We start from the raw sequence: 14,588 nt of genomic DNA, 5'->3' as shown, positions 1-14,588 counted from the left end.
TCCCTCCCACCCTCCCTATCCCACCCCTCTAGGTGGTCACAAAACACTGAGCTGATCTCGCTGTGCAATGCAGCTTCTTCCCACTAGCTATCTATTTTACATTTGGTCATGTATATATGTCATTGCTACTCTCTCATTTCATCCCAGCTTACCCTTCCCCCTCCCCACATCTTCAAGTCCATTCTCTACGTCTGCGTCTTTATTCCTGTCCTGCCCCTAGGTTCCTCAGAACCACTTTTTTTTCGATTCCATATATATACGTTAGCATACGGTATTTGTTTTTCTTTCTGACTTACTTCACTCTGTATGACAGACTCTAGGTCCATCCACCTCACTACACGTAACTCAATTTCATTTCTTTTTATGGTTGAGTAATATTCCATTGTATATATGTGCCACATCTTCTTTATCCATTCATCTGTCGATGGACACTTAGGTTGCTTCCATGACCTGGCTATTGTAAATAGAGCTGCAATGAACATTGTGGTACATGACTCTTTTTGAATTATGGTCTTCTCAGGGTATATGCCCAGTAGTGGTATTGCTGGGTCCTATGTTAGTTATATTTTTAATTTTTTTAAGGAACCTCGATACTGTTCTCCATAGTGGCTGTATCAATTTACATTCCCACCAACAGTGCAAGAGGGTTCCCTTTTCTCCACACCCTCTCCAGCATTTATTGTTTGTATATTTTTTGATGATGGCCATTTTGACCGGTGTGAGGTGATACCTCATTGTAGTTTTGATTTGCATTTCTCTAATGATTAGTGATATTGAACATCCTGTCATGTGTTTGTTGGCAATCTGTATATCTTCTTTGGAGAAATGTCTGTTTAGGTCTTCTGCCCATTTTTGGATTGAGTTGTTTGTTTTTTTGATATTGAGCTGCCTGAGATGTTTATATATTTTGGAGATTAATCCTTTGTCAGTTGCTTCATTTGCAAATATTTTCTCCCATTCTGAGGGTTGTCTTTTCATCTTGTTTATGGTTTCCTTTGCTGTGCAAAAGCTTTGAAGTTTCATTAGGTTGCATTTGTTTATTTTTGTTTTTATTTCCATTTCTCTAGGAGGTGGGTCAAAAAGGATCTTGCTGTGATTTATGTCATAGAGTGTTCTGCCTATGTTTTCCTCTAAGAGTTTGATAGTGTCTGGCCTTACATTTAGGTCTTCAATCCATTTTCAGTTTATTTTTGTGTATGGTGTAAGGGAGTGTTCTAATATCATTCTTTTACATGTAGCTGTCCAGTTTTCCCAGTACCACTTATTGAAGAAGCTGTCTTTTCTCCATTGTATATTCTTGCTTCCTTTATCAAAGATAAGGTGACCATATGTGCGTGGGTTTATCTCTGGGCTTTCTATCCTGTTCCATTGATCTATATTTCTGCTTTTGTGCCAGTACCATACTGTCTTGATTACTGTAGATTTGAGGTATAGTCTGAAGTCAGGGAGCCTGATTCCTCCTGCTCCGTTTTTCTTTCTCAAGATTGCTTTGGCTATTTGGGGTCTTTTGTGTTTCCATACAAATTGTGAAACTTTTTGTTCTAGTTCTGTGAAAAATGCCATTGGTAGTTTGATAGGGATTTCATGAAATCTGTAGATTGTTTTGGGTAGTGTAGTCATTTTCACAGTGTTGATTCTTCTAATCCGAGAACATGGTATATATGTCTCCATCTGTTTGTATCATCTTTAATTTCTTTCAACAGTGTCTTATAGTTTTCTGCATACAGGTCTTTTGTCTCCTTAAGTAGGTTTATTCCAGCTATTTTATTCTTTTTGTTGTAATGGTAATGGGGAGTGTTTCCTTAATTTCTCTTTCAGGTTTTTCATCATTAGTGTATAGGAATGCAAGAGATTTCTGTGCATTAATTTTGTATCCTGCTACTTTACCAAATTCATTGATTAGCTCTAGTAGTTTTCTGGTAGCATCTTTAGGATTCTCTATGTATAGTATCATGTCATCTGCAAACACTGACAGCTTTACTTCTTTTCTGATTTGGATTCCTTTTATTTCTTTTTCTTCTCTGATTGCTGTAGCTAAAACTTCCAAAACTGTGTTGAATAATAGCAGGGAGAATGGGTAATCTTGTCTTTTCCTGATCTTAGAGGAAATGGTTTCAGTTTTTCACCATTGAGAAAAATGTTGGCTGTGGGTTTGTCATATATGGCCTTTATTATGTTGAGGTAAGTTCCCTCTACGCCTACTTTCTGGAGACTTTTTATCATAAATGGGTGTTGAATTTTGGCAAAAGCTTTTTCTGCATCTATTGAGATTGTCCTATGGGTTTTATCCTTTAGTTTGTTAATATGGTGTATCACAGTGATTGATTTGTGTATATTGAAGAATCCTTGAATTCCTGGACTAAACCCCACTTGATCATGGTGTATGATACTTTTAATGTGCTGTTGGATTCTGTTTACTGGTATTTTATTGAGGATTTTTGCATCTATGTTCATCAGTGATATTGGCCTGTAGTTTTCTTTTTTTGTAACATCTTTTATCTAGTTTTGGTATCAGAGTGATAGGGGCCCCCTAGAATGAGTTTGGGAGTGTTCCTCCCTCTGCTATATTTTGGAAGAGTTTGAGAAGGATAGGTGTTAGCTTTTCTCTAAATGTTTGATAGAATTCACCTGTGAAGCCATCTGGTCCTGGGCTTTTGTTTGTTGGAAGATTTTTAATCACAGTTTCAATTTCATTACTTGTGATTGGTCTGTTTATGTTTTCTGTTTCTTCCTGGTTCAGTCTCGGAAGGTTGTGCTTTTATAAGAATTTTTCCATTTCTTCCAGGTTGTCTATTTTATTGACATAGAGTTGCTTGTAGCAATCTCTTATGATCCTTTGTATTTCTGCAGTGTCAGTTGTTACCTCTCCTTTTTCATTTGTAATTCTGTTGATTTGAGTCTTCTCCCTTTTTTTCTTGATGAGTCTGGCTAATGGTTTATCAATTTTGTTTATCTTCTCAAAGAACCAGCTTTTAATTTTATTGATCTTTGCTATTGTTTCCTTCATTTCTTTTTCATTAATTTCTGATCTGATTTTTATGATGCCAGTAGATATTGAGGCTTTACAGGACAGGTGCTGTGTCTTGGGGCTCATCTGGCATGTAGCAGGAACTTAATATGAATTTGTTAAATGAGTCAAAGTAGACACTAAAGCTGCTCCTTTGCCAGGAGAAGAAACAATGAGGATTAAATGAAACCCGTATTTACGTAAGGTATGTGCATCAAAGTCTTAGGTTCCTTTAAAAGACAGAGATTGACAGAATAGATGGGAAAAACATGGAACTAGATGCTATCAATGAGACACACATAGATATGAAGACACAGGGTAGGAGCAATAAAGAAAAAAATTTCTTAGGTTTTTCAAATCCAAGTGAAATAAAAGCTATGATCTTTTAAGATAGTCTTGACATGTCCTAGTAACCTCTTGACCTGAAGTTAAAATATATATATATTTACTGACAGACATATTGACACATTCTATAAAGTATTCTATTAATGCATTAATCATATATTGTTCTATCTTTCCTCCTTGTTTAGGACTTGTGCCATTCTCATTGTAGTGAATCCCTCATCCACAAGAAGATCATGACTATTATCAACTGCTTTATTAATTCCAGTATTCCACCAGCTTTACAAATTGACATTCCATTAGAGCAAGCCCAGAAGATTATTGAACACAGGAAGGAGTTGGGACCATATGTATTTAGAGAGGCACAGGTAAGAAATCAGGGCATGTAGTAAGCATACTTTAAAATAGATAAACAATCTAGATATTCTTTAAAAGTTTTTGCATTATTCATATTTGGCAAGGCTCTAATCCTCCTAATCCTGGGTTATTCTATTTAATTTAAAAAATATTGCATATGCCACAGAACATAGAAACTAGTAACTTACTATTTTGTTCATGATAGTATACAGCAAATACAATTATTTAAATTCTGTACTTTGACTTTGCATGGTTATCATTTTATTTCTAACTTATAAAACTACAGCTAATTCCTCCTTCCTTTCCCACCATTCATATTTCCTTTTAAAATGTCTGCTACCACAAAAATGTGTAAAATGTGTGTCCCAAGATTTGTGTATTTTTAAAGGTTGGAATATTCACATAGCTCATAAAATAAGTGAGAGGAGATTTAAGTACCCAACCAACATAAAGTACACAAGCTCATGAAAGGAAAATCATGGCTGTTAACCTACTCAAGTTACTTCTTTTTAGGGTAAATAATAGAAAACAGTGATTTGCTGAACATAATTTATTTGCATTTTGAAAAGCCTTTTAGTGATGTTCCTGAAAAATGATTAAGAAAAATACATAATAATAGGGGTAATAGGGAAGGCCATGTCACAATTTAAGTGATATGAAACAGAGATTTAGGGTATGATTGCCTTTGAGCATGGAAAAAGACCATTATTCCTTAATACTCATTTGCAAGCCAGCTGTGTTCTAAGTCCTAAAAGGAACTGAAAGTAGACTCACAATCCAATTATGCATTGAATAGGCAAAAATAAAGAAGAATGATTGAGGATGTGCTAGAGAGAAATAGAAAAAACATGGTGTCAGAATTGTAGCATCTGTTAATGAAAAGATCACTTAGCCTAGCCTAGGTCTCCTGATAGCCGGGAGACCGTCTAGCCTCAAGTCTGATGGTGAATGTCTGGAGCTGCTTACGTAGGTTGGTTCCACTGCACTGTCCAGGGATTGCAGCCAGTGAACTTTATTGGAGTCCTCTAGTTTAGGCCTCCTACCTGATTTCCCAAAACAAAGTCCCAAACATATCTTAAATATGGACTTTGGAGTATCAGAAAACAAGAAAATATTTAGGAGCCTTACCTCACCAAATCTATTGTTTCTGTGTTCTGTAAGGAAGCTCAGAGAATGGCATATCTCCTACCCAGGTATGCAAGCCAGAGATCTGGTTGCCATCTTCATGTCTTCCCTATCCTTCATTCCTTACCTTTGGAGATCTTCAGTCACTAATATGTATCCATTTGTCTCCTTCTTATCTGTTATTCTATCTACTTTTCTCCAACTCCATGTTGCTACCTCAGTTCACATCTGCAATGTCTCACATTGATTACCAGAATTCCCTGCCTCTAGGCTCTCTCAAAACCATTTAACTCACTGCAGACAGATCCATCTTTTCAAAATGTATATTTGATCATGTCACTTCTCTGCTTTCAATTTCAATTACTCCCCATTGTCTTCAGAATGAAGACCAAGCTCCTTACTACATATTTCTCTAGCCACATGTCTTCCCACTCCCTGCCATCTGTCTCCCAGTCTTACTGAAATATTTGTACTTCCATAAAGAGGGCTTACTTTCTTGCTTCCAGAGCTTTTTACAGTATCATCTTCTCTCTCTTATGCTTCTATTGTATCTTGTATTTGTCCCTGTCAGAACACTTATCACACAGAATTGAAAATGGCTATTCTCATGCTTCACTTTCCCATCGGACTGTAAGGTCTTTGAGCGTAGGGAATGTTTCTTATTTGCCTTTGTGGCCTGGGTGCGCGACACTCAGTAACATTTTTGAACATATGAATGAGTGATGTGAGAATAGATGGATCATGACAGGAATAGATCAAATTGGACATGAGAGCAAAGTTGAGCAAAAGGGCTGAATAATAAATGTAAAAAATGCCTGTTTTAGTATTGTTTTCACTATAGCAGTGGTCCCCAACCTTTTTGGCACCAGGGTCCGGTTTCATGGAAGACAGTTTTTCCACGGACCGGGGGCGGGGGCGTGGGTGGATGGTTTTGAGATGATTCAAGCACATTACATTTATTGTGCACTTTATTTGTATTATTATTACATTGGAATATATAATGAAATAATTATACAAGTCACTATAATGCAGAATCAGTGGGAACCCTGAGCTTGTTTTCACTTGCTACTCACTGATAGGGTTTCGATATGAATCTGCAAGCAGTTGATTTATTATGGTCTCTGTGCAGTCAAACCTCTCTGCTAATGATAATCTGTATTTGCAGCCACTCCCCAGTGCTAGCATCACCGCCTAAGCTCCACCTCAGATCATCAGGCATTAGATTCTCATAAAGAACGCACAACCTAGATCCCTCACATGCGCAGTTCACAGTAAGGGGTCACGCTCCTTTGAGAATCTAATGCCGCAGCTGATCTGACAGTAGGCGGAGCTCAAGCAGTACTGTGAATGATGGGGAGCGGCTGTAAATACAGATGAAGCTTTGCTGGCTCACCTGCCACTCATCTCCTGCTGTGCGGTCCTGTCCATGGCCCGGGGGTTGGGGACCGCTGCAATATAGCGTCTGCCTGTCCCCCATCTGCATTCCTAATAGCTTGAAAGTTTTCATCACCCAGCCATATTTTCACTGACCCTTCTCACTCATACTAGAGCATTGCCCATCTGCTGGCAGTGAGCAAAGTAGCTCTATATTTATTAAAACATTTACTTATCCACAGTTTGGTTATCTTTTAAGGTTTTGGAGGTACAGGACAGTTTTCATGAATAACATGTATGTTATTAACCTTAATTGCAACTTTTAGAAATAGAGCACTTTTATGTCTACCTTGAAAAATTGTGTCCTAATAGGGTGACTTTTACTGGAAAGCCTTCTAAATGAAAATAAATATATTTGAGAGCTGGGAATGACTCAGGTTTTGGAGGGGTAACTGAGAAGTAGGGTCAATATAGTTGGTAAATAGAGGTGGAGGAGTATTTAAGTTTACAAAGTGCATATAAAAAGTACCATGATCATTTAACATTGGAGAAGGGGATTACTTAATTAAATGCATGGCAGATAAATGTAAATGAAAATTTTTTAAAAGCCTGCACTTCATCAAATAAAGTATGTTTAGCTTTTGTGTTCACAATCCCAAGAGGCTATAGAATTTAATGACAAGATAGTATTGTAAAGGGAGTAAATAGTTTTACTAATGATACTCACGTACAGAAACGAGGAGTCGTGAAATATATCAATTCAGGACGCTGTTGGTCACTGCAGCATTTACTTTTTAAAAATTCCACTTTCCCCCTGAAGAGCTGGCTTAGAGCCTAATGGGTTAGTTCATTTTTCTCCAGGGCATTAGGTATAGGCCATTCCCAGCAACAAAACGTTGGACTTGATCTGATGTGGCAAGTCCTACCTTCTAGGAAGTAATGTATGCCTCTGGAACTAATGGAAAAACTTGGCATGGGAATTTGAGCAACAATTCTTATCTCTTTAAATATCACAATTAATCACTTAATGTAGAGTGTCCTAAGAAAGCATTTGTGCAGGATACCACTCTGCTTTTTAAATGTTACTTTTCTTGCTCTCACATAAAAGAGAGATTGTATCATTTAAAAGTTACTCAAGATTTATTCTTAGATCTGCAGCTTTGTTTAAGAGCTTTTCCAGAGGCAAAATGGTATTTTCTTGCTCTAAAAGAAGGGAAAGGGGACTGGAGAGGAGTTCCCCTTGATGAACTGAATATTTGGAATACTTGCATAAAACAGCAGAGTGTGTGGCAGATCAACTGGTGTATGTTTTCAAAGAAAACATAAATTTCTTATTTAAAAAGACCTAATGGATTCTTTATTAATACAATCAACTGGATAGGGAAACATAAAGCATAAAGTGACTTTTAACTGTATTTAAGAGTATGTTTTTCTTAAAAGAAAGACTTCTCATTGGTAGTAAAATAACATTGATGATAAGCATGTGCTGAACTAAACTATACCAAGATGTCTGGAGACAATAAGTTGGAGGAAACATGCTGTATATTAAAGAATAGAATAGTTAATCCATTATTATGGTGAATTAGAGTTTAAATTGGTACATTTGTATAAAACTGTAATCTGAGACATACTTTTGTTTTATATACAGATGACAATTTTTGGAGTTCTGTTTAAATTTTGGCCTCAGTTTTGTGAGTTTAGGAAGAACTTAACTGATAAAAAAATTATGAGTGTTTTGGAGAGAAGACAAGAATATAGGAAGCAGGAAAAAAAATCGGTAGTCACGGAAGACGAAAAATTTGCAAAGGTGAGACAAGAATCATTTTGGGTTTAATCAGACTTTTAAAAGTTATGCGATATGTGTAGAAGAATTTAGGCTGAGCAAAAATACAGAGAAGTTATAGAATACAGATTTTAGTGGTTTTTAAAGGCTTCAGTCAGAGGTTTCAGACTTGTTTTTGAATTTTAAAAAATTTATCTCAAATGTCATCTCTTCTATGTACCTCTCTTGGAGAACACTTTATATTGTCTTGTGAATAAATTTTTGCATTTGTTTTTCTCACTGGACTGAGATCCTCAAAGATACCATCTGTCTTATTAAACAGTTCTACCACTATCCAGCACATGCTCAATTATAAATTATTGTTTACCAAATAAATATGGGAATGAATGAAAAAATACTATGTACTGGGGGCAGCATTTTCAATATTAAAATTAGAGAATGATATATGACTGTGAAATTTACAAATGTAAGTCATAAACTGTCCAGCCTGCCTATTTGTCTTTTAGTCTGACCATTCATTTATCAGTTCCTCTATCTTTATATTTATCTATTTTCCTTGACTTGAAAAGGGATAACAAGTAATATATTTCATCTTATTTGTAAGTTTATCCCTATTGTGTTTTTAAAAAGAAATTTAAAAGATAATCTAGGGGCTTCCCTGGTGGCGCAGTGGTTGAGAGTCCGCCTGCCGATGCAGGGGACACGGGTTCGTGCCCCGGTCCAGGAGGATCCTACATGCCGCGGAGCGGCTGGGCCCGTGAGCCATGGCCGCTGAGCCTGCGCGTCCGGAGCCTGTGCTCCGCAACTGGAGAGGCCACAACAGTGAGAGAGGCCTGCGTACCGCAAAAAAAAAAAAAAAAAAAAAAAAGATCTAAAGATATAAAAGTAATATAATTATAACACCCATATTTGCACAGGTCAAAATAAACACTGTTAACATTTTCCTCATTTGCTTTTCATTTTTCCTTAAGAAGTGAAATACTGCAGAACAGTAAACTCTCTTAACTCCAGCCCTGAGTTCTATTACCCTCCCCATCTCCAAGAGCAACCATTAAGTTTGGGGTATATTCTCACAGCTCCTTTTTAAGATAGTGTTTTATATGGTGTATGGAGTCATAAACAATCCAGAGGACTGTTTTGTGTGTATTTTAACTTACGTAATGGTACCATATTTTATTAGTCTTCTCAGGCTACCATAGCAAAATATCAGAGACTGGATGGCTTAAACAACAGAAATTAATTTCCTCATAGTTCTGGAGACTAGAAGTCCCAGATCAAGGTGCCAGCTAATACGATTCTTGGTGAGACCTCTCCTCCTGGCTTGAAAATGGCCACCTTCTTGTTGTGTCCTCACAAGTTGGGGAGAAAAAGAGTTCTCTCTCTCTTCCTCTTCTTATAAAGCCACAGTTTCTTTGGATTAGGACCCTACCTTTATGACCTCATTTAACCTTAAGTACCTCTTAAAAACCCTATCTCATGATACAGACACAGTGGAAGTTAGGGCACCAACATATGAATTTGAGGAGACACAATTCATTCCATAGCACATATTGTGCTTTCTACATCTTGCATTTAAAATTCAATTTTGTCTTTTAATTCTACCCACACTGCTCTACTTAGATCTCATTTATTCAGTTTAATTGCTGCATTTCCATCATATGAATAAATATACTATTTTTATTTAACTTTTTTTTTTTAAGTTTTGGCTGCGTTGGATCTTCACTGCTGCACACGGCCTTTCTCTAGTAGTGGTGAGTGGGGGCTACTCTTCATTGCGGTGCGCGGGTTCCTCATTGCGGTGGCTTCTCTTGTTGCCGAGCACAGGCTCTAGATGTGAGGGTTTCAGTAGTTGTGGCTCGCGGGCTCTAGAGCGCAGGCTCAGTAGTTGTGGCGCACAGATTTAGTTGCTCCGCGGCATGTGGGATCTTACCGGACCAGGGATCGAACCCGTGTCCCTGGCATTGGCAGGCGGATTCTTAACCACTGCACCACCAGGGAAGTCCCTATTTCTTTATTGTTGGAGTTTTTTCAATTTTTACCATTGCAAACAGCACTGCAGACAACATTCCTGTAAACGTCTTCATATTCACATGTATAAAAATGTTTTTGGAATGGCTGAGTAAGAGAGTATGAGCGTGTGTCAATCTATATTCCTACTTCTCCCCATTTGGTTTGTTCAGACTTTGAAATTTTTGTCAGTCTGTTGATGACAAGTGGTATGTCATCATGCTGATGCCTTTATTTACGTTCACCTAATTATTAGTAAGGTGGAACAACTTTTCACATGTTCACTATTCAGATATTTTGATCAGGATTGTAATGAACATATAGGTCAGTTTGAGAACTGATGTCGTAACAATACTGTGTCTTCTGCTCCATGAACACAGTTTATCTCTGTTTAGTTATTCTTTCATTTCTCTCATCGATGATTTGTCATTTTCAATGACAGGTCTTGAGTATATTTTGTGAAATTTATACCAAAGTATTTCATGTTCAAAATAATGCTATTGCTATAATATTTTTAAATTTAAAATTCCAAATTATTTTTTAGAAAAATTTTTATTTTGAAATAATTAACATTCACAGGAAGTTGCAAAGATAGTAGAGAAGTCCCATGTACCCATCACCCAGTTTCCCCCAGTGGCTACACCTTACATTAACTATATACAATAGTAAAATCAGGAAATTGATATTGATACAAGGTGTGTGTATAGTTCTATGCCATTTTGTCACATATGTAGATTCAAGTAACCAAAACGATATTCAAGATGCACCACAAAGATGTCCCTCGTGACTATAAGTCATATCCATCCAATTACCCATTATAATGTCTGTTAGCCATGGATCTGTTCCCCATTTAGAAAATTTTGTCGTTTTGAGAATGTTATATAAATAGAATCGTACAATATGTGACTCTTTGAGACTGGCAGTTTTCACTCTACATAAATACCCTTGAGATCCATCCACATTGTTGTGTATTTCCGTAGTTCGTTCTCTTTAACTGCTGAGTAGTGCTCTGTGGTACATTGTACCACATTTTAACCATTCACTCATTAGAGGACATTTGAGTTGGTTTCTATTTTGGGCTATTACAATAAAATGCTAATGTAGTCACTCTTGCCTTCTTCTTCTCCTCCTCCTCCTCCTTCTTCTTCTTCTTCTTTTATTTGCATGCTTTTATTTAATAATAGCTTTACTGAAATTTAATTCACATACCATAAAATTCACACTGTTAAAATATACAATTTTGTGGTTTTAGTATATTTACGGAGTTGTGCAACCATCACTACTACTTAATTTTAGAACATTTTCATCACCTCCAAAAGAAACTGTACCCATTAGCAGTCACTCCCCTTTACTCCTTCCCTCTCAGCCTCTGGAAGCCACTAATCTACTTTCTATATCTGGACATTTCATGTAAATTAAATCATACAGCATGTGGCCTTTCATGGCTGGCTTCTTTCACTTAGCATGATATTTTCAAGGTTCATCCATTTTGTAGCATGTTTCACTACTTTATTCTTCTTACGGCCGACTAATATTGTACTATATGGCTGTACTACAGTTTGCTTATCCATTCATCAGTTAATGTACTTTTTGGCTATTATTAATAATGCTGCTATGAACATTCTGTACAACCTTATGTATAGACATGTTTTTATTTTTCTTGGGACCTAGAAGTTGAATTGTTGGCTCCTTTTGAGGAACTGCCAAACTTCTGCAAAGCTACAGAACCATCTTGCTATCTTGATTTTCACATGGTATATTTTTCCATTCCTTTACTGCCTACATCATTATATTTTAATTAAGTTTCCTGTAAACAGCATATAGTTGTGTCGTGGTGGTGTTTGGTTTTTGTTTTTAGTCTACTCTACGAATTTCTGTTTTTTAATTGGTATATTTAGTCTGTGTATCTTTAATGTCATTATTGATTTGTTAGTTCTTAACTCTGCCATTTTATTTTTTGTTTTATTTGTTCCCTGTTTCTTTTGTTCTATTTCCTTTGTCTCGCATTCCTGTGGATTAACTTGAACATTTCTTAGAATTTCATTTTGCTGTATCTCTGTTTGGATGTTTCAGTGGTTGCTTTAGATATCACATTATACATGCATAACTTATCGCAGTCTATTGGTGTTGACATTTTACCAGATTGAGTCTAGAAACTACCTCCCTTTAAGTCTCTTTCGCCTCACCTGTTTATAATTATCCTAACTATTTCTCAACATATATTGAGAACCACATCAGACAATTGTATAATTTTTTCTTCAACCATCAAACATAAATCAGGAAACTCAAGGTGAAAAGTCTACTGTATTTACCCTTACTTTTGCTCTTGCTATTTTTCTTCCTTTTTGATGTTCCAAGATTTATTATTTTCTTCTTTCTTTTTTCCCTGTAAGTAAGGTATTGTTTCTCACTTACTGCTTTCAAAATTCTTTTCTTTGTCTTTAGTTTTCAGAATTTTGATTATGATGTGCCTTGTGCAGATTTCTTTGGGTTGATTCTGTTTGAACATTACTCAAGTTCTTGAGTCTGTATGTTTATATCTTCTGCCAACTTTGGAAGAGGGGAATTTATATTCATATTATATATGTGTGTGTATATATGTATATATACACTTTCTTTATGATCGATATTCATGAACCCTTGGGTACCTTATAGCTTCATTTCTGAGAGATTTTTATTTTTTTCAGTCTTTTTGTAAGTTCAGTAAACTGTCATTTTACACTGGCTTTTAAAATTTATCTGTTTCTGTTCTGAGTTTCTTTTTTTTAACATCTTTATTGGCGTATAATTGCTTTACAGTGGTGTGTTAGTTTCTGCTTTATAACAAAATGAAACAGCTATACATAAACATATATCCCCATATCTCCTCCCTCTTGCATCTCCCTCCCACCCTCCCTATCCCACCCCTCTAGGTGGTCACAAAACACCGAGCTGATCTCCCTGTGCTATGTGGCTGCTTCCCACTAGCTATCTCTTTTACATTTGGTAGTGTATATATGTCAATGCCACTCTCTTACTTCACCCCAGCTTACCTTTCCCCTCCCAGTGTCCTCAAGTCCATTCTCTACTTCTGCATCTTTATTCCTGTCCTGCCCCTAGGTCCTTCAGAACCCTTTTTTTTTTATTAGATTCCATATATATGTGTTAGCATATGGTATTTGTTTTTCTCTTTCTGACTTACTTCACTCTGTATGACAGACTCTAGGTCCATCCACCTAACTACAAATAACTCAATTGCGTTTCTTTTTAATGGCTAATATTCCATTGTATATATGTGCCACATCTTCTTTATCCATTCATCTGTCGATGGACACTTAGGTTACTTCCATGTCCTGGCTATTGTAAATAGAGCTGCAGTGAACATTCTGGTACATGACTCTTTCTGAATTATGGTTTTCTTAGGGTATATGCCCAGTACTGGGATTGCTGGATTGTATGGTAGTTATATTTGTAGTTTTTTAAGGAACCTCGATATTGTTCTCCATAGTGGTTGTATCAATTTACATTCCCACCAACAGTGCAAGAGGGTTCCCTTTTTTCCACACCCTCTCTAGCATTTATTGTTTGTAGATTTTTTGATGATGGCCATTCTGACCGGTGTGAGGTGATACCTCATTGTAGTTTTGATTTGCATTTCTCTAATGATTAGTGATATTGAACATCCTTTCATGTGTTTGTTGGCAATCTGTATATCTTCTTTGGAGAAATGTCTGTTTAGGTCTTTTGCCCATTTTTGGATTGGGTTGTTTGGTTTTTTTGATATTGAGCTGCATAAGCTGCTTGTAAATTTTGGAGATTAATCCTTTGTCAGTTGCTTCATTTGCAAATATTTTCTCCCATTCTGAGGGTTGTCTTTTCATCCTGTTTATGCTTTCCTTTGCTGTGCAAAAGCTTTGAAGTTTCATTAGGTCCCATTTGTTTATTTTTGTTTTTATTTCCATTTCTCTAAGAGGTGGGTCAAAAAGGATCTTGCTGTGATTTATGTCATGGAGTGTTCTGCCTATGTTTTCCTCTAAGAGTTTTATAGTGTCTGGCCTTACATTTAGGTCTTCAATCCATTTTCAGTTTATTTTTGTGTATGGTGTTAGGGAGTGTTCTAATTTCATTCTTTTACATTAAGCTGTCCAGTTTTCCCAGCACCACTTATTGAAGAGGCTGTCTTTTCTCCATTGTATATTCTTGCCTCGTTTATCAAAGATAAGGTGACCATATGTGTGTGGGTTTATCTCTGGGCTTTCTATCCTGTTCCATTGATCTGTATTTCTGTTTTTGTGCCAGTACCATACTGTCTTGATTACTGTAGCTTTGTAGTATAGCCTGAAGTCAGGGAGCCTGGCTCCTCCAGCTCCATTTTTCTTTCTCAAGATTGCTTTGGGGACCTCCCTGGTAGTGCAGTGGTTAAGAATCCGCCTGCCAATGCGGGGGACACGGGTTTGAGCTCTGGTCCGGGAAGATCCCACATGCTGCGAAGCAGCTAAGCCTGTGTGCCACAACTACTGAGCCTGCACTCTACAGCCCACAAGCCACAACTACTGAAGCCCGCGAGCCACAACTACTGAAAGCCCACACGCCTAGAGCCTGTGCTCCGGAACA

At 36.9% G+C, this 14,588-nt stretch overlaps 1 protein-coding gene across 1 annotated transcript in view; it reads left to right on the top strand.

The window, feature by feature from the left end:
* The window catches only part of RGS22 (regulator of G protein signaling 22), a 181,304-nt gene that overhangs the window by 130,383 nt on the left and 36,333 nt on the right, over positions 1 to 14,588 (top strand). The window contains exons 22-23 of the mRNA XM_073794632.1: positions 3,538 to 3,717; positions 7,854 to 8,012. Of these exons, the coding sequence (XP_073650733.1) occupies positions 3,538 to 3,717; positions 7,854 to 8,012 (339 nt within the window). The remainder of the gene's footprint in view (positions 1 to 3,537; positions 3,718 to 7,853; positions 8,013 to 14,588) is intronic.

The sequence above is a fragment of the Tursiops truncatus genome, chromosome 17 (genome assembly GCF_011762595.2).
Source record: "Tursiops truncatus isolate mTurTru1 chromosome 17, mTurTru1.mat.Y, whole genome shotgun sequence".
Classification (NCBI taxonomy): domain Eukaryota; kingdom Metazoa; phylum Chordata; class Mammalia; order Artiodactyla; family Delphinidae; genus Tursiops; species Tursiops truncatus.
The sequence above is the reverse complement of the archived record's forward strand: the minus strand, read 5'-3'. Positions and strand labels throughout refer to the sequence as shown.